The following is a 24676-nucleotide window of genomic DNA, read 5'->3' on the forward strand; positions in this document are numbered from 1 at the left end:
CCTTAATTAACTTACGTAACTAACTTCTATATTTGTGTATTTTCATTACGTATATGAGGGGTTTCGCCCCCTGGTCAATACCTCGCTCTTTACACTAAAGCTTGAATTTGATCCCAAATCTTTAAGAACGACCCCTGAGTCACAAGGACCGTAGAATAAATGGTTGAAATTGCTAAAAAAAACTTTAGCGTAAAGAGCAAGGTATTGTGGAGGATACGAGCCCCTTATATACGCAACATTTTTATGTTAGTTTTAAGTTTTAATGTTACTCATTACTTCCAGGGGAATTTTCTTTTTCTCATTTTTTTTTTAAACAATACTAGAAAATCCTGCACCCTCTTTACGGAAATTCTCTTCCCTCATGATATATTCCTCCATGGAAAGACCTTCCCACGTAACCCCATCCCCCCTCCCATTTTTTTTAGATTGGAATAGCTTATAACAGTTCGTGGTAACAAACTGTAAGTAAGAATTGACTTGCCTGGGAAAAAAATGTTACTTAGAAAGAAAACAAGAAAGCTAGTTTATATACTGTAGGTAAAATGCCAATTTTTCTAGTAATATAGAAGCGGTGAAGTAGGATTTCCAGGGAATACCTGTATGTTTTCAAGAATACTCATTAACAAAGTCAAACATATGTGGAAGAGCAGAAGCCTTGATATAGGATTTCTAATGATACTAGAAATAATTTTTTAAATAATACTAGAAAATCCTGCACCCCCTTCATGCAAATTCTCGTCCTTCATCATAAATTTATCCACTGAAAGATCCTAGGTACCCTCCAATTTTTTTGGTCACTTAAAAAGGGCACTAGACCTTTTAATTTCGGTTAGAATGAGCCCTCTCGCGAGATTCTAGGGCCACTGGGTGGATGTGATCACCCCTGGAAAAAAAACAACAAAAAAAAAAACGCACCCGTGATCTATCTTGTGGCGAAAAATACAAAATTCCACATTTTTTTAGAGAGGAGTTTGAAACTTTTACAGTAGGGTTCTCTGATACGTTGAATGTGATGGTGTGTTTTTTGTTAAGATTTTATGACTTGTAGGGAGTTTTCCTCCTATTTTCTAAAATAAGGCAAATTTTCTCAGGCTCGTGACTTTTGACGGACAAAATTAAACTGGATGAAACTTGTATATTTAAAATTATCATTATAATGTGATTCTTTTGATGTAATTATTGGTATCAAAAATGTTTGATTAGCGGGTGACAATCTTTTCCACCGTTAAAGACATGTACTGTAGCAAATGACTCTTTTAGCTTGTTTTTTAATTTCAAAAACTAAATAGAGCGGTACTACATATACTGGCACTTTGCAAAAAATGTGATCAACAAACCATGGTGATTAGAAACCTGCAGTACCTGATGAATGCCTGCTGAAACAGAAAGTTTATTGATATTCTCTAAGATAAAATAATACATACCTTACAGTAAACTTTTGCTAAGAACAAAGCACCATTGGGTAAACATCCCTGCGGTATTTGAAAACAATAGTATGATAAGAGATTTAGCCATTCTAAGGCAGTATCATTACTAGAGAGAAAAATGTAAATAGTTTCACGTTTATCGAGACAGAGGACAAGTTGAATATCTTTGTTTTTTCCGAAGATCAGAGATATTACTTTCCGCGTTTGTTCAATCCATTTCAAGCTTTTGGAATCAGAGAAGTTTAAGTGAGTTGAATTGACAGTGAGTTTCATTAATGATGAGCCTTTCTTATCAACACTCTTTCCTACGTAAACCAAGCCTTCGCAAAACTCGTCAGATACTTTGACTGCTTCATCATATTCAATGCTTATCGATTGTTTTAACAGTGACATTTTGAAGGGGGAGGGTCGCTTCATTTTTTCACCAACTTTATTGATTTTGTTTACGCGTCTAAAAATAGTAGATTCACTAAAAATGGAAGATTGATCATCCATAACCGACTCTTGGTCAACTCTTACTGACAAACCATCTGAGATAGGCATCCCATGGCCTGTTCCACTTCGGGAAGCTTTGTCATCCTCTTGAAAACATGATCTTGAATTAATATGGCTATCTTCATTATTGTTGTGCTTGAAAGATATATTTGAAGGGATAATCCTTTTATTTTTGTTACATATGCGTCTCTGTTTGCCATTAATAGGAACACCTTGTGATGGAATATATTTATTAAGTTCAGAAGAATCATCTCCATTACTTAGGTCTGGTTTGCTTTCAATAAAACTAGCACTGACATTGTTCGTGCGAAAAGGACTAGCCCTATTGATTGCAATTTCACTTTTAGAATCATCTGTTAATCTTGAAGAAAAAAAACCATCAATTAGTTTGAGATTATTAGTAAAGTTGCCTGAACTAATAGGCAAGCCTTGTGAGCTTGGCCTTTCCAAATTTAATTTATTAATTCCTTTAGATTCCTCACTACGAGTGATCAGAGTACTTTTAGTACGAACAGGCACCTGTGGTAAGCTAGTAAAGGTATTCCTTTCAGGATAAGATTTATTTGTCAGTCTTTCTGGAACTGCGGATAGGTATGGCTCACTATACAGATTTTTATTATTATCATATATTAAGCAGCTCAAGGACCCGTTGTCATTGTTGAATTTGGCTTCTTTACTGGTTTTTACAGCTGGCACTGGTAGCTTTGTTCTTGTTGCAGGAATTGGAGCAACTTTATTGCTCGGATTAGGTCCATTTCTGCCGTTTGAATTCATCTTGCAAGTTATAGACAAGGTCTTTACTAGATATCTGAAATGCAAATAAGAGCAGATAAGTATAAGTATTAAGCCACGCAAGAAAAATTTTGGTAAAAGGACTAAGGTCCAAACTTTTTCATATCTAATCTATTTTTGAATTTTTTCAACTTTCAAGGTTAAAACTTATAATTTAAATTTCATGTGAAAAAATCTACAGGTTATTAATGCGGAAAAAATGTAAAAGCAATGTGAGTTCAAAATTTAAATCTGTGAGATCACTAAATCTTTTATAAACCAGCTGGTAAAAACCATGTAAAACTTCTGTTTAGGGTTCAAGGATTTATCCCGAACAGATTTGAAATAAATCTTGTGTGAGGTGGGCACTTTCCCGTAAAAGTACTTATCTGCAACAGGTTATCTGCGTAATTAATTAATGGGCTTAATTTAAATAAGATAAGTAAGTGAAGTTTGTGATCGGGCAGGGCTGTTAAATCAAAGCCACTTTAAGAGTAAGTGGTCGCTTTCTCCGGGGTTTCATTGTTTATTCTTTGTAAGTACAAAAGATGTTAATTACTGATACGGGTGTTTTCAGATAGGTAAGAGCGTAGGTGTACCCTTTCCCCCAAAATTCTCAGGCAATAGATGCTATTAGATAGCAGCTGATTGTTAGATCCTGTGATTATTAATTACCCTTGTCTCGAGTTTCCAAAACTGTTATTGTGATTTAAGGATTTTGTTGGGAATCGGACACTATTCTGAATCTTGTGAATATTTTTGAAGAATTTAAAGGAAGATAATGTAGAGAATTTCCGCTGATCTTCCAGGTTGGAGATTTCATACATTGCTTGAGTAGCCCACCAGAATAAAAGACATTGTTATCAATTTGAAACGATTTGACAAGTCTGGATTATACCTATAAGACTTATATGGGATTTTTACTTTCCCCAAGTTCAAGGGAGAATATAGTGGATTATTTGAATAGCCTTCCAAAGTAGAGCCTATTTTTGGTTAAATGGGAAATTCTTCTTAAATCAGATGACATTTGTAGGAAAAATTAGAGAGAGAGAGAGAGAGAGAGAGAGAGAGAGAGAGAGAGAGAGGGAGAGAGAGAGAGGGAGAGAGAGAGAGAGAAGTTTACTAAAATTAAATAGAAGACAATACAAAATACAACTCAAAATCGAATTACAATACACATAATTCCCCTCGAAAGGCTCCATGGCCAGGGAGACAAGGGGGATAAGAAAAAAAAATTATTATACAAGCAATAAATTCAGTATAGGCAATCACATATAGCAGTTTACAGGCAATATATTTATGGGGGATACAATATAAGCAACAACTAGAAGGAGAAAAAAAAACATAGAAACATACCTGATGTCTGGGAGCAAAGTGCAGAGAGGAAAACCACACACCACTAACAAAACACAGGGACCATCAACTCCTCAGAGGAAAAAAAATAATCTATTTGATTCTTTATTAAATGATCCTTAAGAATCATTTTAAAAGTCCGAAACGAGTGGCATTTCTACACTAAAGAAGGTAGTGAATTCCAGACCTATTGACAAGCAATGTGGGGATTGAAATCTGATCGAATAGTAGGGGTAGGCGGAATGTGGATATTATTTGAAGAACGAAGGCTATATGGAGCTGAATCAGAAATAAACATAGGAGTTTTCCGAAGATGTTTTCGAAGATTGCCGTGAAGTTGATCAAAGACAAAAGAAGCACAAGAAATAATGTAAATAGACCGTAGACTTAAGAGCTGTGGTGTTGAAGAACGGTTGGTGTCCGTAACCAGACACCGTGCATTATTATACTTGACGGAAAGCGACCGCAGCGTAGACGGAAAAGTAGACATCCATACAACGGGGCAATAAGAAACATATGACTGGACAAGACAGAAAATAAGAAGTTTCAGAATAGATCCAGGAAATGTGTAACTAAGTTTTCGAATGATACCCAAACTCCGTGAGATCTTATGGTTTCTGAATGAAAGGTTCTCATCAAGCAGGATACAAAGAAACTGGACCACCCGATTCTCTGGTCTACACAAGGAACCTTGTGACACCTGAAGGTGGGTAAGCTGAGGGAAAGCTACACCAATTCGAGAAAAAATAAGAAAATGTGATTTACCAACATTCAAGACCAAGTAATTGGCATTAAACCATGACATAACTCTCTCAAATAACGCCACAAGGTTAGACTTGATATCACATTCCGTCTTCCCAAGGGTCTCAAGAGTGGTATCATCAACAAAAGCAACAAGAAAATCTTCACTAGAAGAAGTATTGGAACACGACTGAGCATCAGGCTGACATAGCTTGCAACATGCCAGAGGCCTTGTGTTTTTTACAGCCGAAATCAGATCATTAACATAAATCAAAAATAAAATGGGACCAAGAACAGATCCCTGCGGGACGCCATAATATACTTCAGAAGGGCTCCGGAAAAGCAGATCAATTGAAATAAGCCTACCAGAAAGATATGAATCAAACCAAGAATAAACGTTTGATTTTATATCAATATGTGATAGTTTCCAAAGAAGAATCCAATGAGTCAAGGAATCAAAAGCTTTCATCCATCCAAAAATAAACATCCAAAAAAACATCCAAAATAAAGTTGCCGGGATATGACCAGAGTCTATTGCCGAATGAATGAAATTCGATAAAACTGCACAAGTTTGCTCCGTAGAGTGACTCGCTCGGAGTCCAAACTGGAAATCATTCAAAAAATCCTTTGCATCCAGAAAACTAGGAAGCCTGGATAGCATAGCCTTCTCAAAAATTTTGCTGAAAACAGATAGGAGAGGAATTGGCCTATAATTAGCAGGATCACTCCAAGAACCATCTATAGAGTACTATGACCTTAGCTCGCTTGAGAGATTCAGGAAAAACACCTTTCTCGAAAGACAGATTGACGAGCTTAGTCAATGGTGACAGAATAGCAGACAGAATGGCACGGATAACCCTTGTAAGAATTTTGTCTGGTCCTGAAGAGGATGATCCTTTAAGAGCATTCACGATACGAGCTACCTCAAATTCAGAATTCAAGACAATCGACTTCAAACATGAGGGTTCAAAAAAGGCTCTGAAATCGCAACGAGAAGTTGCAGAGCTTGCAGAGGAAGCAGTTACCTTTCCTATATTAGCAAAATAAGAGGAAAGCTCTAGCTGAACATCTACATCTCCTTGGATAGTTTTACCATCGATTTTCAGCATTGATGGAGCTGAAGGCAGAGGGAGAGTAGGTCTAAGAACTTAATTAATTAAATACAATTTCTTCCTTACATCCTTCCCACATTCAGAAAATTTCCTATGATAATACTGAGACTTTGCCTTCCGACACAGAGAATTAAATATATTCCTATAGCCCTTGAATCGTTCGTGATGAGCTAAAGATGGTGAAGCCTTTTAAAGCTTCCACAAATAATTTTCCTTTTCCAGGTTTTATGGAGACCTGGAGTCATTCATGGATTCAGTGGTGCTATCCTTTTCATAGTACGGGGCGCTGGACCCCGATTGCAAATTTCCAGGATTTCTTCTTTAACTAAATCATAAAAGGAATCAAAAGAGTGGTTAAAGTCTGAATCAGAAACCAAACTACCCCATGGTACATCAGCCAGACGAGAATTGAGTAGACTTAGCTCAGTATCATCATAACGGAAAAATGGGAGATTAGATGGTGATACTATACGTTGCGCTTGATCAGCATTCTTATATCGGGAAATAATCGGGAAAATGATCAGAAATATCACTAACCAGCACCAAATCATCTAAAACATCTAGTGACGAAAAAATATTATCGATAAGAGACGCTTGTGTTTCTTTAACTCGGGTTGGTATACAAAGTGAAGGTTCCCGAAGAGACATCATTGACAAAAATCAATGGTTGAAGTAGAATTTTGATCCAACACGTTGAGGTTAAAATCACCCATACAGATTAGTTCATAGGGATGTTTTTGGACTGAGTCCAAAACTTCTTCCAGAATTTTCAAAAACGAAGGAATAGATCCTTTGGGGACCTATAAACCAAACCCACAACTAAATACTTACGCATTGATTTAATCTCAATAAATAGGGATTCAAAGATTCCTTCCTCATTTATACTCAAATCATTTCGGACATTATATGCAAGACGATCAGCAATATAAAGCATTAGGCAACCTCTCTCCATCTGTTTCCTATTTAGCCTCTCCATCCTTTATCCTGGAATATCTAGAAGGATATCCTTTCTTGAATCCAGGAAAGTTTCACATAATCCTATAACATCAGGAGTTCCATCACTAACGATCCGTTTCAGCTCATCAAAAGACGATTAGAGTCCCTGAATGTTCAGATGAAACACAGAGAAAATATCATCTCGTTTAGAGGAGGTAGAACCATTTAATTGCGAAACATAGTTACTTTTAAAAGCCGAATTAGAATCATTATTCATCTGATTTTTATATCCAATTGAATTATTAATAATATTTTCAATGTCTAAAGGATTATATTGTAAATCAAGTAAACGATCCCCCAAAGAGTTGATACCAGCCTGGCCACTACTCATGGTGGATGGCAGTTCTGCCCCACGACCAAGCCCACCAGACGACAGGTATAAGAAGAAAATATAAGGAAAGAAGAGTAAAAAATAATATAATCAAGGTATGGATAAATAATGACAATAAAATCAAGGTAAGAATAAATAAGAAAAAACAGGGAAAGAGAAGAAAAAAGAAACAAGGAAAAATTAAGAATTCCTCCCCCATGCCTCTCCCATTGAAAATTAAAAGCACTAAAACTCAAAGTAAATGGGTTTGTTCTAATTATATACTGTTGGTGCAAAAAAAAAAACAAATAGTAATACAATAAAAAAGAAACAATATTTGTTGTAACAGAAGATACCATTATATAAGTCACTATTACTATTTTTATTGCATTGGACCAAGCTAACTCAACAAATAATTCAAGCAATACTTTTTTCTTATCAAAACACAAAACGTGTCCGGGCTTCTACAAACTAACTAAACAAAAAAAGAAAAAAAATATTCAGTCATGTAATCCAGTCCATAGAATTGCCCCGGCCATTTCCTTGCCTTCGCTGTCGTTGCGTTTGAATCAGGCTACCAATATCTGGTGGGATTTCATCAAACAAAAACATTTCCACTGGCCCTTCCTTAAGGCGACGAACACATAGAGATGGTGGTATGGATATCGCAATCCAAGTTTCAAAACCTGTTTTTTCCCGAATACTCGTTCGGATAGCTAAAAGTTTTTTTCGAACTTCTCGAACAGACGGGGAGAATCATCGGATAGAAAAACATTCTGATTGCCCATGATAGTTTTTCCACGAAGATTTCGAGCCTGTTTTAGAACTGCAACTTTCATCTCCATATTCTCCATGATAACCTTTATCAGCTTTTTTTCAGGCTTAGCATCAGCTATCGTGTATTTGGGTACCTCATGAATTCCAAGGCATGACGAAATTATACTATCGAAAATCGCCTTAGCGTTTACAGTATCAATCGCTGTAACGTTCCATACTAGAATATTTTTATCAGTTTCTTTACTTTCCAGCTTCATCATTGTATGCCTTAAGCTAGATAACTGCGATTTCAGTAAAGAATTTTCATCAACCAGCACAGAAATGTGGTTCTTCAAATCGTTGGTTTGTACCTCAAGGCTAATCACTTTAGGCTTAATACCTTCCATCTCCAATTTCGATTCCAATACAGATTCTTTGATCTTAGAAATCTTTTGATCTAATCCTTTAAAATTAACATTCAGCTCATTTAACGTAGTTGAATTTTCTTTAACAGTCTGTAAAACTAGACTCAAACTATCAGCCAGTGATGTCAATGAGATTCCTTCCATAGGACTGGATGTGAGAAAAAACTCGTCAGATTTTTCCTTCTTCCTCTTTCCTCCCATTATACAAAAAAGTAATTGAACTCCAAGAAAAAATAGACTGTAGAAATATACTACCACATAAAACTCCTTTAATTACTCACTTTGCATAATATTGGCATCTGAATCTATCCAAAAAAATTTGGACAGCAAATTAACCTTGCTGAACATTAAATGAACGATCCGACGCAAAGTAGGAGTATTTACCTCGAATGCATTCTTGTTTTATCAAAACTTTGTGAGAGTAAATTCGGTTTAAGATGTTCACTGAATGAATGCTATATGTGAACTGATTTAATCAATAGGTGGCTGGTCATCTCATAGGCAGCGCAATAGCGCTGCCCGAGTAAAGAGCGAAATGGCCACAATTTTTTTTTTAATTATTATTATTTTTTAGACTAGTGCACTTCGTATACAAAGATTTGTCGTAGAAACTTCACAAGGGGCCCATTCGATTGGCAATTGAAAGGGGTAGTGTCTTTTTTTAAATTCAAAAGTGATCGAAGGGCAACAAGCCTCCCCACAACCATCATTTCCCCAAATATATCCAATCAAAAGTTTGAGATAGCCTTTTTGTTCAGCGTAGCCAAAAGGACCTGAACTTATTTCTTTGACGATTAACCCCCCCCCCCTACTAGCCTCAGAGCAAGGGTTATACCCTTGGGGCACAGTATTAGTATTAGCAGTAGCGTAAACATATTGCCTTTTGGTAAGATGGTCTTCACCTTTAAGCATTCTCTGAAAGTTCCTAGTACAATACCCGAATCAATTCTTGAGATACGCCCCTTTTGACAATATACATACACTTTGCGTCTTTTGATTTAGTTCTAATTTCCCCTCGATTTTTCAAATGGCGTAGTGTGGTAGGAGTAGTGGTAGCAGCAGCAGTGGGGTAGTTTTAGTAGTAGTGGTAACTTGCAAATATTGCCTTGATGATCACCTCCCTTATCATTTCCTGAAAGTTCCAAATTAGCATGCTCAGTCATTCCTAAGTTACTTTCTTTTGACGATACGTATACACATAACGTGTTTTGATTTATTTGAACACTGTTTGAATGGCTCATTTGAATGAACTTTGTCGTTTTGGAAAGAAAAGCTCAAACAAGCATACCTTTCTAAATATATACCTATTCGCCTTTGACTCTTAAAAGGGCACTAGGACTTCCGATTTCCAATCAAATGAGCCCCATCCGATCCAACATTTATACGGGCACCTGTTCCATAAGGATATTTGACCTGGGGAATAACTTACGATCCTTATCCTTGGGCTCTTGGGGGTTGTGTCCACCCTGAAGATATTGTTATATGTTCTTTGGACTATTGTGAACAAAATGGCTATCTCACAATTTCCATCTAATACGTTTGGGGAAAAGAGGATGTCAAGGAAGGAGAGGGGTAGTTGCCTTCCATCACTTTTACTCTGAAAAGGGAATTAAAACTATACATTTCCAATCAAATGAGCCTCCTCTAAAGCTCACGCAACCACCCCTTGCAAAAAAAAACTTTGTATGCCCCCGATAATATCTTACAACCCTAGCCCCCAGACTCTGGGGGATTTTGCCCCAGGGTCTGGGGGGCTGCCTTTTTGTGTGATCTTTGGACTATTTTTTGAAGAGACAGCTATCTTAAAATTTCTGCCGTATGAATTTGTGCAAAATACGACTTGGGGGGGGGGAGGTTTAGCAACCCGACAGTCACTTTGACCCTTAAAAAAGGCTCTAGAACTTCTGATTTCCAATCCAATTATATCTCTCCGAAATTTATACGACCATTCTATCCATAAGAACCTTATACGTCCCTGGTGCATAACTTACAACCCTTACCCGGTGGGCTTTCGGGGTGCTGTCATCCTCAAAGACATAATTTCCCGACTTTTCAACTACACTGAGCAAAATGTTTATCCCTTTTTGATTGGATGTATTTGGGAAATGATGGACGGGAGGGGGAGGGCTGGTTGCCCTCCAATCACTTTCACCTATTAATAAAGACACTGGACACAGAGTAAAATTGCAAACATCTTAATTAATAATAAACAGTTAAAATAAACATATCATAGAATTGTCAATTATTTAACAGTTAATTGTCCGTTAATTGAGAATCTAAAAAGCTATATAATTGAACTACTTGCATGGGTCACATGTTCTAAATCTCTCAGATTAGGAGAAGAGTTACTTGAGTTACAGGATAATTTTAGGATAACTAAAAATCACAGACTTAGGTTTGTTTTATCAGAATATTCGATCAGGACCGAACAAAATATGTTTCTTCAGTTGAAGGGGAGGAGGCCACCAAAGGATTTTTTCTGAGGTAGGGATGCTTAAGGGTTTTTCATTTTACATTTTTAAGACCAATTTAGGAGCTAGAGAATTTTTTTAGTTTTTAAGAGAAATATTATCTTTATCTTAGTTTTTACGCCCAATTTACGAGTGAGAGGAATATTTCATGGGGGAAGCCAACCCAGTCCCCCTGTTCAAATAGAGTAGAAAAAAACAGAAAAACGAAGTAAAAAATGCAGTCTTGATCTAACGATTCTGATTAGCGATCGATTCTTATGGGCTTCGCCTGTTTTGAAGGGTGTTTTCGGGCTGAAAAACCTCTTCCTAGCTAATTTATCTAGTATAGGTTGCCTCCCCATAGTAGCATAATAAATGTAGGCATGAATGTAAAATGAGTCAGGGGTAATAGGCTTGGGACTGTATTTGCAGAATTTCAACTCTTGTTGATAGAAGATCATTGCCATGTGCTGACAAACTATGTTGTGACCAAAATTGGCCCAGGATTGCACTAAGCCTCCATTATTACTGGAGGTACCAGGGCTTCTTGCTTTCTGGTTCTAAGCCGGCTTAAGCGCTTCGTCGTAGACTTGAGAAGATATGTTGATCCCCGTCCTGCAAGGTTATCCGGGATCATTGCTTTTCCTGAGGTCAAAATAATTTCATTGATTTAAAGAACATAAAAACTGGGAATTAAAATTGTTACAACGTTAAAAGAAAGATAACTATTGTGTCGATATTTTGACTGACAAATTTAGACGACTCGAACTGAACTTATAAGGAGTTTCAGAAACTCATATCCAAGGGGTAGGAAGCATGAAATTAGGTGATACAGAATTTGTTTTCTCAGGCAGGAAGGATGAGGTACATAGACAGGGAGTAGGGCTCATGGTGAATAAGGAAGCTGCTAAGTCTTGTTCAGGCTGGGAAGGTATTAATAACAGAATAACAATTGCTCATTTTGTGACTAAAAAGTTCAGGGTATCAGTAGTTGGAGTATATACCCCTGTTGAATCGATTGATGGAGATACTAGTGACTCAGATGAATTTTACTTACAGTTACAGGAGCAAATAGACAGGGTCCCAGGTAGAAATATGGTGTTTTTACTAAGAAATTTTAACGCCCATGTCGGTAGAAATAAGGATGGATAGTATCCTAGCCGAGGTAAATTTGGCGCAGGAAAGGAAAACAGTAATGGCTATAGACTTTTATAATTTTGTAGATATAACAATCTAGTTATAACCAATGCGGTGTTTGGTCATAAAATGGCCCATAAGTTGGCATGGTATTCGTGTGATGGTACGACAGCAAACCTTATTGATTATGTTATGGTAAAGACTGGCAGGATCAATACAAGATGCTAGGATATATAAGAGTTCTTTTATTGATGTTGCAAGTAAAGTTCACCATGTAGTAGTGTCTAGGGTTAACTTGAAGCTGAAATTCCGGAAGGTTAACTACCTCCCGGAGGTTATGATGCTGGTAGACTCCAGGATGAAAATTTCAGAGAAACTTTCCAGGAAGAGTTGAACACTAAACTTGAGAGATTAAAATTTGACCATGTGAAAGATGGTTGGAATAATTTTAGAAAACTAATTTGTGAAGTTGCTGATGATGTCTTAGGGAAGAAAGTTACGACTACAGCTAGGAATATTATTAAAGAAGCTTTATGTTTATTACAGAGTAGAAATCTGAGTGATAGATCATATTAAAACAAAAAGAATGTAGAGAAAGTAGAAAAAGCATTAAAATATGAACTATGGAGGCGTGAAGTAGAGGTCATAAATAAAATTGCCGAGAATCTGGAAGATGCAGCTAGACGGCATAATAGTAAAATATTTTACTGGCATGTTAATAAATTGAGAGGGAGGAGTCAGTCCGGATTTATCCCAGTTAAAGATAGGAAGGGGGCCACAATTAGTGATAAGAAAAGAGTTAAAGAGAGATGGGCAGAACATTTTGAGAATGTACTAAACAGAGATACAGCTGCAGGAAAAGAAATAGAGAAACATGAAAAAGTTTGTGATACTTTGGATGTGAAGGAAAATTCGTTTTGTGAGGATGAATTAGCGACAGTACTAAAAGGATTAAAAGATAATAAGGCTCAAGGTGCTCATAGTGTGGTAAATGACTTTCTTAAATATGATGGCTCTGAGGTAAGAAATAAGTTACTGAGGACTATGAATATGATTTTTCAAAAAGGGGAAGTACCTAACGATTTTCTGGAAACCTTAATTATACCACTGTATAAGAAAGATGATAAGGATGAGTGTCGTCATTATCAAGGCATTTGTCTAGTCTCTGTAGATAGCAAAGCACTTTCTAATATGATACCTGTTAGACTGAGAGATGATAAAGACAAAATTTAAGAGAAGAAGAGTACGATCTTAGAAAAGATAGAGGATGTATCGACCAAATTTTCACTCTTAGGTTAGTAATTGAGAAGTGCCTTAGTTATCAAACACCTTTGGTCCTCAGTTTTATAGAATTATTCTATTTTATAGAATTTGGTCCTCAGTTTTATAGAGCAAGCGTTCGATTCTGCTGATAGAAGAGATTTAGTAAAGTGATTAGTGCTATGTACGAGAATAATACTTCTACGATTAAGGTAGGAAATGAGGTTAGCAGCTGGTTTTGTATTAAATCAGGAGTTAAGCAGGGTTGTGTTCCATTCCCCTTTATACGAAAGTCACTAAGGCTAGGTATAAGTGAAGATGAAAAGTAACGTTGGGTAACGAAAAGATTGATCAGCTGGGCAGCTTCACTTGCCTTGGTAGCATTATTAGTAAAGACGGTGGGAGCAGTGAAAATGCTAAAAGCAGAATAGCTAAGGCTCAAGGTGTTTTTTCCCAGTTAAAACAAAGTTTGGAAGAATAGGAAGATAAGTCTGCAAACCAAGATTAGAATGCTGGAAGGTACAGTGATGACAGTGGTCAAATATGGCTCTGAAGCATGGGGCTCCGAAAAGATGTTTTCCAGAGAAATTGCCTTTGGACTGTTCTGGATACCCGGCTGACTGACCGCATTTCATACAGTAGACTGTAAGAAAAATGTGGTTTAATCCCGCTTTCTGGGGCTATAATGAAAGAAAGGTTGAGGTGGCTAGGGCACGTTCTGCGGATGAAGGATGAGAGATTCCCGAAGATTGCACTTTTTGGCCAACCGTCTAGGGCTAAACGCAAAGCAGGTCGTCCTCGTCTGGAGTGGGAATATGTCATAAAGAAAGACTTAAAGAAAATGGGAACTACCTGGAAGGGTGTTAAGAGGGAGGCTTTGAACAGGTTGAAATGGAGGAGGAGCATGCGTAGCTGTGTTGGCATCAGGCGGCTTGGTGCTGCGGTGAGTTGTAAGCAGTATTAGTAGTGATAGTAGTAGTAGTAAAACCCATGATTTCGTCCTGCTAGCAGGAGAGGGAAATCAAATAAGCCACAATCACAATAAGCCACAGGTAAGAAAACGAAAGAAAAAGAAAAAAATAGATTATGAAGAATCTCCCAGGAAGGACTCTCTAAACACAACAACAGCCATCGACGGCTGATTCCATTTGGAATGGGCCATTTCAATCTATGAAAGAAAATTAAATAAAAAAAAATAAGTTTTTTTTAACTGAAAGTAAGGAGCGACATTAAAACTTAAAACGAACATAAATTACCCTGTGCTGCTTCCTCATCAACGTCCCGCTCTTTACGCTAAAGTTTGACTCTTTCTCTCGGCTCTACTTTTTGAAACAGTAAAAACCTTTAGCGTAAAGAGCGAGACGTTTATGAGGAAGCAGCCCTTTTCATATACGGGTATTTCTGTTCGTTTTAAGTTTTAATGTCGCTCCTTACTTTCAGTTAAAAAAAACTTGTTTTTTTTTTTATTTAATTTCTGAACGTTTTTTAGTTAATTTATGTTTTGATTTCGGCTCTCCGCAGATGAATAATTAAAGCGAAATTATATTTATTTATTTGGCTAAATGGCTTTCCCATGGTTTTGATCGAACGATTATGAGAAAAAAGGAGGGAGCATGAGGCCCAGTTGCCCTCCAATTTTTAGGGTACTTAAAAAGGCAACTAGAACTTTTAGTTTTCTTACGAACGTTTTCATTAGTAAAAGGTATACGTAACTTACGAATTAGCTTACGTAACAAACTTCTATATTCGTATGTTTTATTACGTATGTTCGCCCACTCGTCAATACCTCGCTCTTTACACTAAAGCTTAAATTTTGTCCCCTGAATCACAAAGGCCGTAGAATAAATAGTTGAAATTAATAAAAGTACTTTAGCGTAAAGAGTGAGGTATTAGGAGGAGGTGAACCCCGTATATGCATAATATTTTCTGTTCGTTTTAAGTTTTAATGCTACTCCTTACTTTCAGTTAAAAAAAAACTTTTTAATATTTAGTTTTTCATTGTTTTATAAATAATATTAGAAAATGCTGCGCCCCCTTCATGGAAATCTTCTTCCCCTATGGCAAATCCCTCCATCTAAAGTTTCTCCCACGTAACCCCCCTTCTCAACTCCTCCTCCTCCTAACCAAAACATTCCCTCAAATTGTCTTTACGCTTCCCAATCACCAATACTATATGCAAACACTGGTCAAAGTTTGTAACTTGCAGCCCCTCCCACGGGGCCTGTGGGGGAGTAAGTCGTCCCCAAAGACAAAGTTATAAGGTTTTTCGACTATGCTGAATAAAATGGCTGTTTTTTTGATCCGACGACTTTGGGAAAAAATTAGCGTGGGAGGAGGCCTAGGTGCCCTCCAATTTTTTTGGTCACTTAAAAAGGGCACTAGAACTTTTCATGTCTGTTCGAATAAGCCCTCTCGCAAAATTCTAGGACCACTAGGTCGATACGATCACCCCTGAGAAAAATAAAAAAAATAAAAAAAAACGAACAAACAAATAAACAAAAACACAAAAAACAAAAAAAAAACACAAAAAAACACGCATCCGTGATTTGTCTTCTGGCAAAAAATACAAAATTCCACATTTTTGTAGATAGGAGCTTGGAACTTGTACAGTAGGGTTCACTGATACGCTGAATCTGATGGTGTGATTTTCGTTAAGATTCTATGACTTTTAGGGGGTGTTTCCCTCTATTTTCTAAAACAGGGCAAATTTTCTCCGGCTCGTAACTTTTGATGGGCAAGACCAAACTTGATGAAACTTATATATTTAAAATCAGCATTACAATGCGATTCTTCCGGTGTAACTATTGGTATCAAAATTTCGGTTACTATTGGTTACTATTGAGCTGGGTCGCTCCTTATTACAGTTCGTTACCACGAACTGTTTGACAAAGACCATTACATCTTCCAACTTAGTACCACAACAAGATATTTCCAACAATTGAAATGGATCAATGTAAAAGAGCTAAGTTTTGTGAGTTAAGTTAAGTAAGTAAGAGTTAAGTTAAGTAAGAGCTAAGGTGTGAATTTAATTTAGACTCATTGCAAAAACAAGCTAATTCCTGAGTCAGTGCAAAAGAACGAGTGACCAAAAGACTCAGTGGCTGACTCAGTGCCAAAACAATTAAGTTCTCTTAGTACTTATTGAAGTTATTGACTTATGAAATCCAGGATTGGTTCGTTAAAAATTCTGCTGCTTGAAATGGGCTCTTTTTTGTACAGATTCGGGACTTTTTTCCACTGATTTATTACTTTTTTGCACTGATTTGGGACTTATAATAGAACACATTATAGTCAAATACAGTTCAAGTTTGTGCTTTTTTTTCTTTAATATTTTTTAAGAATTAAGAATGTTAAGTATATTTTACTGGGGACTGGTCAATTTGTCTTGTAAAAAAAAAAGTAACTTGCCGAGTCCAAACAGGGGCGGATCTAGAGTAAAATATTTGGGGGGGGGGAATAATTGACAAATTTATTCTAAAAAAAAGAGTGACAAAAAACAGAGAAAGGGCACCAGAAAAATCTTGGAGAGGGCGGGGGAGGCAGACCTCCCCTCCCCGGCCCCTTGGATCCGCCAGTGAGTCCAATCATAAAATGAAGAGAATGCAGATTAGATCAATTTGGCTTCAGAACAGCTGCAACACAGGTTTTGTAACTAAACTATTTTAATGGTTTAAGTCGTTTTTCTGGGGGGAAGGAATGCTGAACATAAGAATGAAAAGTAATTGCCTCTCTGAGGAAGTAAAAGGACAAAACATTTTTTATGCGTCTTTTCATTTGTTTTCCTAAAGAAGTTACAACTTTGGCAGTAATTTTAATGCCTGTAGTGAGTAATTCTAGTTTTGTAGTCTTGTTTATTATTTGAACTATCCAAAACCTGCAATTACTGGTAATAATGTTGGATTTACCAGGTAACCATCGAAAAAAACAAGGTTTTGATTTTACAATTCTTACCAATCCAATGGTTCACAATGAGCGGCATTGCGTTATAACCCCATTTTTCCATTTTATTGAAGCATTTACTAATGACTTTCTCTCCCTGCCCCTTTGTTTGTTTTTGTGTGTGTGTGTGTGTTTGTTATTGGTTCTGCTCGAAAAATATTCTGGGTTACATCCATAGCCTGGTTAGTTATATAAAACCACGAAGTTTTATAGGCGTAAAGACTCTAGCTGCATGAGCCTTGCAGCCACACTACAATTTTCTATGGTAAAACAGCAAGAAATGTCGTTAAATAGCTAATAGTATTGGATACCTTGCTGGATACTGACACAGTAAAGTTCAAATAGGTTTCTAGATCGTAAGATATACAACAACAAAATTCCAAATCTAGAAATCCAATATAACTTGAAACAACTTACGTTTATTGGCAAGTACTTTTAAAGCACTAGACAGACAAGTAGCAACGATGATGATTATCTAGCCACAACCAGAACATCCATTCGGCCACTTTTATTGAAGTGAACACGAGTACCAAACTCGATCTTAAAAATCGAAAAGCAGATACGGATGTCAAAATCAAACTTAGAAAACTGAAAAGCAATCTTAAAAATTTAAATAGAAACAAAGCTTCATTTGACCCGTAATAAAAACTGTATATGCTTCTGTCGATAAGACAATGCAGAAGCAGATATAAAACTTATTTCAAGTTTCAATTCGTATTCAGGATACGAGAATTACACGCAACCTACGTAGCATGAAAACTGAAAAAATTAGATAAAGAGAATACCAAAAGTTACATGTTCCTTGTTACTGAAATGATAATAAATTATATAGATAAAAGGAAGATTAGAGACTTCCTTTGTCGTAATATTAAGCTATGGAACTGTAATCTGGACTGGAGTTTTTCGCCAAATACGTTTTGTGATGCGTTGATGTAGTATTATCGACTTTGCAGTGACTATTACAAATTCATATTACATTCTATTTAACATCCTCCGTTTTTTTCTATGATACATTAAATGGTAGAATAAAATAGAATATGCTTGAGTTCTGTTTTTTGCCATTTATCTAGAAAGATTAATTGAGTGCACCTTGCTACTGATAAAACTAATAGTCATACCTCCGATGCCAAGGTTACAGGATTTAGCAGCAACTACAACTGGTAGTTATAGCAAAATGTTTGACCTATAGGTTAAAGCTGTAGAGCGACAATGTTCATCGGATCAGTGTCAAACCCTCTAAAAGCGCAATGAAAGCCTTACCTGTTATTTCTTGCAAGAATTAGTTGAAATCTACTAGGCCTGTGTTAATGGTATGGCTGACAGAACCCTTTCGTCACAGAGGTCCGATCAATCAGGGACATACATGACCACAACTGTGGGAGTTGATCTGGATTTTTGGAAAAATTCCAACAGTATACAAAATAATTAGACTGGCGAACTTCCAATCTTTCGTAGATTTCATAGCAGATTCTTTACCTTAGACCTAAGATTTCCTTGTACCACTAGCCATCAATCATCTGCCATCAATGTTGAGACCCAAACATACTCCCATCAGCCCATTCTTACTTTCTTTCAAGTTTTGTTGAGACCTGAAAGCCCTTTCTAACAAAAATCCGGGTAAAAATAGTGCAGGAACCATTTGCCTCGTGTATGGGATGGATAGTACGTAAAAACACCTGATATAACAATTAGGCACTAACTCTTATTTCCCACCACATTTTGGTCAGAATTCAAGGTTTCCTTCTAGTAGTTGTTCTGATAATGAGAGTTTAAAGGCCTCCCTTTCCAAAACACATTGAGGCCATGGGCCCCTAAAGGCGAAACTATTATTACTAGTTGCTGTTACGGACGGACTCAAAAAGTCAAAGCTCAGACCACAAAGGCCCATTGCCTTCAAGCAAAAAAAAGAATAAATTGTGTACCAATGGCCCCAGGGCTATTGGCCCTTTTACTGAACAACTTTTAGTATGTCGACAAGGGACAAGGTACTATTTTTTTTTTTTTTTTTTTTTTTTTTTTTTTTTTTTTTTTTTTTTTTTTTTTTTTTTTTTTTTTTTGCGTGAAGTAAACAAACACATTCGAGCAAAAACTGCTGAAAACCATGTTGTGTGTTGCTTTATTAGATACTAGAATAATTTGCCAGTTTTTGGATTTTTTAGTTTCCTTGGAATGTATTTCCCTAGAATTAATGTCAAATTTTCCATGAAGAAATTCTGAATCTCCACAAATTCTAAGATTAAGATTATAATGAGGATTTTAAAAATGCTTTATGAGTCTGCTGCTCTTTAGGGACCTCTCCCGGACCACTCAGCGTGTCCCCAGGTGGCCAAAGGGGAATACCCTACAGGTATGTAAGGTATCTCCATAGGAGGCATGGACCAAAGGGGGACCTTGTCCCTGGGGGTCCATAATAGAAACTGGGGTACCCTCACCCGGGCCATAAATTCAGGTGAGCAACGAAGAAGGCTCCTCAAATGTACACTCAACAGGGCCCACTGACATGTACATACGTCCCTTGAGTTACAAATCTTCTCCCAGTAATGGGTTAAATTGCATAGTGACGCAGAACACCATCGTGGGAGAATCCTCTATAGGAGGACAACTGTACCAGGGCGTAAGATTCAGATCTATGGACAACGGCCTCTGCAAAGGGTTGCCTCGACCCCTTCGGGGTAGCTTCAAGACTGGGAACCTTGAGGTCCACTCTATTCCCACTTGAGGAGTGGCGCCCCTCGAGGAAATTATAGTTTAGTAAAGGAAACAGCATTCACATTTCACACGGAATTCTTCTGGGCTTCATATGTTTTGACGGGCATTTTCAGTCTGAAAAACCTCTTCCTAGCTAATTTGTCTACTGTGGGTTGACTCCCCGTAGTAGCATAATATTTACAGGCATGAATATATAATGAGTCAGAAGTAATAGTCTTGGGACTGTCTGTGCAGGATTTCGACTCTTGTTGATAGAAGAGCATCGCCACGTGCTGAAAACCATGTTGTGACCAAGATGGGCCCAGGATTGCACAAAGCCTCCAATTATGCTAGAGGTCCCAGGAACTTTTTGCTGTCCGGTACCAGCTTAAGCGCCTCGGTGTAGACTTGAAAAGATGTATGATCCCCGTCCTGCACTGATATCCGGGATCATTGCTTTTCTTGAGGTCAAAATAATTTCAATAACTTAAAGAACATGAAAGTTGAAACTTGGAACGTTATGACGTTAAGAAATCACTATCGTATCGACCTTTTGACTGACGAATTCATACGATTCGAACTGGACTTATTAGGAGTTTCAGAAACTCATTTCGCAGGGGTAGGACACATGAAATTAGGTGATATAGAATCTGTTTACTAAGATAGGATGCTTGTGCCACGTTCGGCACTACCACGTTTGTGTGTCCACGGCAATTGCCTATTCATTTTAATGATTAATACGGGATCATTTAGGAACATTATCTAAATGAAGCATGAATAATTAGGAGTAAAAAGATGTCCAGTATGTCTATATGTAAGAAGTTGGGCAGTGGGAGGGGAATTGGCCCTTATTTTGGGCCCTAAGAACAAATAAACTAAAATACTTATATGGTTTTGATTTCCAAATTTCTATTAGGATGCGTCTGTGAACCCTCTTTTTCGAAACAGGTTTTCTGTATAATTTAGAAACTTTGTATCAAGGTACGCGCATCAATATGTCCCAAGACGTCTACTTTTTGGAAAACAGCCCTATTAACCTTAATTCGATGCCTTTAGGGGCATGGGAACGGCCAAAACTACACGAATCACATGGATTTCTTCCATTCGACTTCGTCCATTAAAAGGACATAAGGTCTCAGAACTGGTGATCGAATGAGCCCAGAGCCACTCAGGGGGGGGGGGCACGGCTGGAAGGATGCCCACTTTGGTCAAATTTTTCACTATGATGTGGCTCTTTTTTATTATATTTGAGTCGGGAGGGGGCGCGCTAATTGATCTTTTCCCCGGGCACCACCACCTAGGAACAGCTTTGAATGAGCCCTTCCAACTTACGGTCCATTCCTTATGATTAGGCAGAGAAAAAAAATGTATGGGAGACGTCGCTCAGAACCTAGTTTAAACAAGCATATAGACCACGATAATTAACATCAGTTACACATTGTGAAGCAACATTTTGCACATTTGTCAGTTATAGCAGTTACAACAGACAGATAAGCTTTAATTATAAGGCTAAAATATAAAACATATTACTTCAACATATTAATTTTATCACTTCATGCCGCACTTTTTAAATTATTTTTCTACTAATAATTAGTCTTTAACAGTAAATTATTCTATTTGCTAATTATTTTAAGAGAATTGCTGTTAAAAATCCTTACAAATTTTTTCCGGATAAATAACAAGGCGCACAAACGACAAAAAAAAGGAAAAATACTAAAGATTCCAAAAGAAAAAGCCAGAAGGTGAAAACCGAAAAACAACAAGTAACTAGAAGAATTTTAGAAATAATAGCAGAAAGAGCATGACAAAAGCAAACACCTCAAGTGACAGCATCAAAAGCCTAGTTGGTTTTTGGTTTTTCCGTAAAGAAAAGTTCAGAGCTACCATGTTTGGCTCACATACGACAAAAAAAAACGAAGAATAACGGAAAATAATTAGAAAAAGATAAAACCAAATAAGGGTAATTTTCTGCCACTTATAAAACAAAGGATGAAGCTGATGTTTGGGTAAACTTCCTCTAAGCCGTCCTAGTCAAAACAAAAGGAAGAGCTAAGCTTTTGGGGTAGCCTTAACAGAATGAATAAAAGACTAAAAATCAAGCTACAAGTGAAGGACCATCCAAACACTGGACTAAGTGCGAATTCTTTCCCTGACTACTAATGCAGCCTGTCAACTGAGTTGACTAGTATTAAGACAAGCTGATCTTTTTTCTAAGAGAAGGAATGTCAATTAAATCTCTTCATGCTATATTATCTGGGGATAAAAATTTCCTAAGTATCTCTTTTTAAAACTAGGTCTTTGTGTATGTATTTTTTTCCTTTAAAGATTGTGGTGAACCACTTACTCTGGTGCCTCATCAACAAGGACTAACTGATCTGAGTATTTAAAAGTGTAGAGCACTAACGCAGAATCAAAAACGTTATTTTTACTTCTGCCTTAAGAAATTTATTTATTGAAAATTTGTGTTCTTGAAGCCTTTCTCCCAAGTTCTGACTAGTTATGTCAATGTAACATTTTCCATTGGAGTAGAGGACCCTAAGCCAATACCAAGGATAAAATTAGCCCCATCTTTCCGAAAATAGAAAAATCTTCAATCTTGATTTCATTTTTGTAGGGGGCAGAAATATTATACTCCCGTGATTTTTTAGTCTAGGAAAATGTAGTAATGTCGTAAAGTAATTGTTTTACTCAATGAAATTGACCAGGAAGAGGAGGATATGGTTATTTTTTTCTCTTTTTTTTACCTTTTTCTACAGTCTGTCCAATAATCTCAAAATGATAAACATTACAGCAAAAAAAAAAATTTAATTTAGCTTCGAGGCTACATGAAGGTCCGGATAATCTTTCAAATTCTGTCAATTAAAGAGATAACCACGCCTTTTATCGGAGAAATGCGCTGGTAGGTCGAGAAATGCGAATAAAGATCGTTGTAAGTAGGCTTCCTATACATTGAAAACTCGAGATTGGAAACCTTCTTTAGGGTTAGGAAAACCAAGAAAGGAAGCATCCCTGAATCTTAAACCTCAAACGTAAGTTATAGATTGGAATCGAAACTATTCAAATGCGCCGAGAATTCATTCAGAGAAGAATGTCATCATTAAAGTGGGCCCAGAAAGAATGTTTTAGAGGGAAACAAGCCAAAGCAGAATTATTTATAAAATATAATTAGAAACTTTCGAAATAGGAAGATAATAAACTTAATAGATCCATAATTTGAAGGAAAACATGTCCCTTTAAACCCAATATATTAGGGTAATGTGTGGCCAAGTCGAACAAGAATCATGATAGTGTCAATTTTTAGAGTTTAATACGTCTTGAGTTGAAGAATTTAATTTTCTTGTTTTCTTTTTAAGCATGTTCACATGTTTCGACACCGCTGGAAGTTTATATAAATTGCACAATTGTAAATTGAAAACTCGCTAAGATAGTGTTACCGTTTATACTTCGATTTTTTAACTATTCAACAAGATGTATTCAGCTGTTATTTTGCGTGATTTTTTTGTCCTATGAACTGGTTGAAGTATGGTGGCCAAAAAAAAAATGTCCAGTTTTATAGCTAGGAAACTACAGCATGCTACGATAATACCCAAAGGAATATTTTTTTTTATTGATTTGTAGAGACCACAAATCTAGGAGTGGGAAAACCTTTTGGGTAAACTTGTGGTATGTTTGGAGCGTTATTAGTCTATCATCCTTTAAAGTTTCCACTTTCTTTCTTAATAGCATTGTGGATTTACCTTTAGGGCCAGTTTCGATTACTTTGCAAGTAGTTTTGTCTATCAAAATTGCATTTTATCATAATTCTATTTTAAGGTTTTTTTTTTATCATAATCTATCTTGTCCATAACAAAAAACTGTGTTTCAATTTTCTGCTTCGTGATTATTGTGTTTTCATTTTCTTTTTCAAATGATTGAGGATTTTGTTTTCTTGTTTATCTTAAAACATGATGGATAAGGCCTAGAATCGAGCGTATCCTTGAGGATACACCCCTCGTAGTGAGTCCCTTCTTTGAACTTCCCCGTGAGAGTCAAAAACACCGGACTTTACTTTTGTAATATCTTCTGAGACATTTATATGTGTCTTAGCTAGGCTCCTTGGTTTTGACAATCTTGGAAGAATCGGGAAGAAATTGTCTTGATCGTTGAATTTTTCAAAAACCAAAATTTATAATTTTTCTTAGAAGCGGGTTTTAGCTGGATGGAAGTCGTGTCGGAAAGAATTCTATAAAATACCAAGAATTTGGTCAATATCCAGCAAAAATAAACTATGATAAAGGAGTCATTTCAAATCACAGATTTCATTATTAAGGATATGTCTTTCTGGCCTTTTAGAATATGTGTTAGTGTTTTGAAACTCATTTCTCTGGGTAATAGAGCTTTAGACTGTATACCTAAATATAGATCAAATCACACAAAGTAAGGAAGAATCCGATTTGCTTTGCAATCTCGCATAAAATGACATTGGCAAATGAGATTTGAATGTTTTTTTCACATAATTAAAAAAAAAGTAACCATGGTTAAATTCTCCTCGTAAGCAGTGCGTTCTTGACACTGTTTTTATAGCCTACTCCAGATTGCTGCACATTTGTCTTTTCAGGATTTTTAAAATTTAGAGCAAGCAGGGACGTGCGCAAGGGGGCGTCTGGGCCTAGCACCCCCAATACAGCAAATTTTTCCCAATTTCTTGGCGCTTTTTATTCAAATTATTAATTAGAATGTTTTTTTTTATTATACCAAGACAACAATGGGTATATATGATGTACGACAGGAAAAAAATACAACGAAAAAAAAATACTAATAAGAAATATGTCCCTCG

General features: G+C 36.6%; 1 protein-coding gene across 3 annotated transcripts in view; it reads right to left on the reverse strand.

Moving 5' to 3' along the window:
• LOC136039045 (uncharacterized) overlaps nucleotides 1–23661 on the reverse strand; it is a 143859-nt gene extending 120198 nt beyond the window's left edge. For all 3 annotated transcript variants that reach the window (XM_065722551.1, XM_065722541.1, XM_065722544.1), the window contains exons 1-2: nucleotides 17590–23661; nucleotides 1425–2730 (exon numbers count right to left, since the gene is read on the reverse strand). In XM_065722551.1, the coding sequence (XP_065578623.1) occupies nucleotides 1425–2696 (1272 nt within the window). In that variant the 5' untranslated portion in view covers nucleotides 2697–2730; nucleotides 17590–23661. The remainder of the gene's footprint in view (nucleotides 1–1424; nucleotides 2731–17589) is intronic.
• Between the last annotated feature and the right edge of the window lie 1015 nt (nucleotides 23662–24676).

The sequence above is a fragment of the Artemia franciscana genome, chromosome 2 (genome assembly GCF_032884065.1).
Source record: "Artemia franciscana chromosome 2, ASM3288406v1, whole genome shotgun sequence".
NCBI lineage: Eukaryota > Metazoa > Arthropoda > Branchiopoda > Anostraca > Artemiidae > Artemia > Artemia franciscana.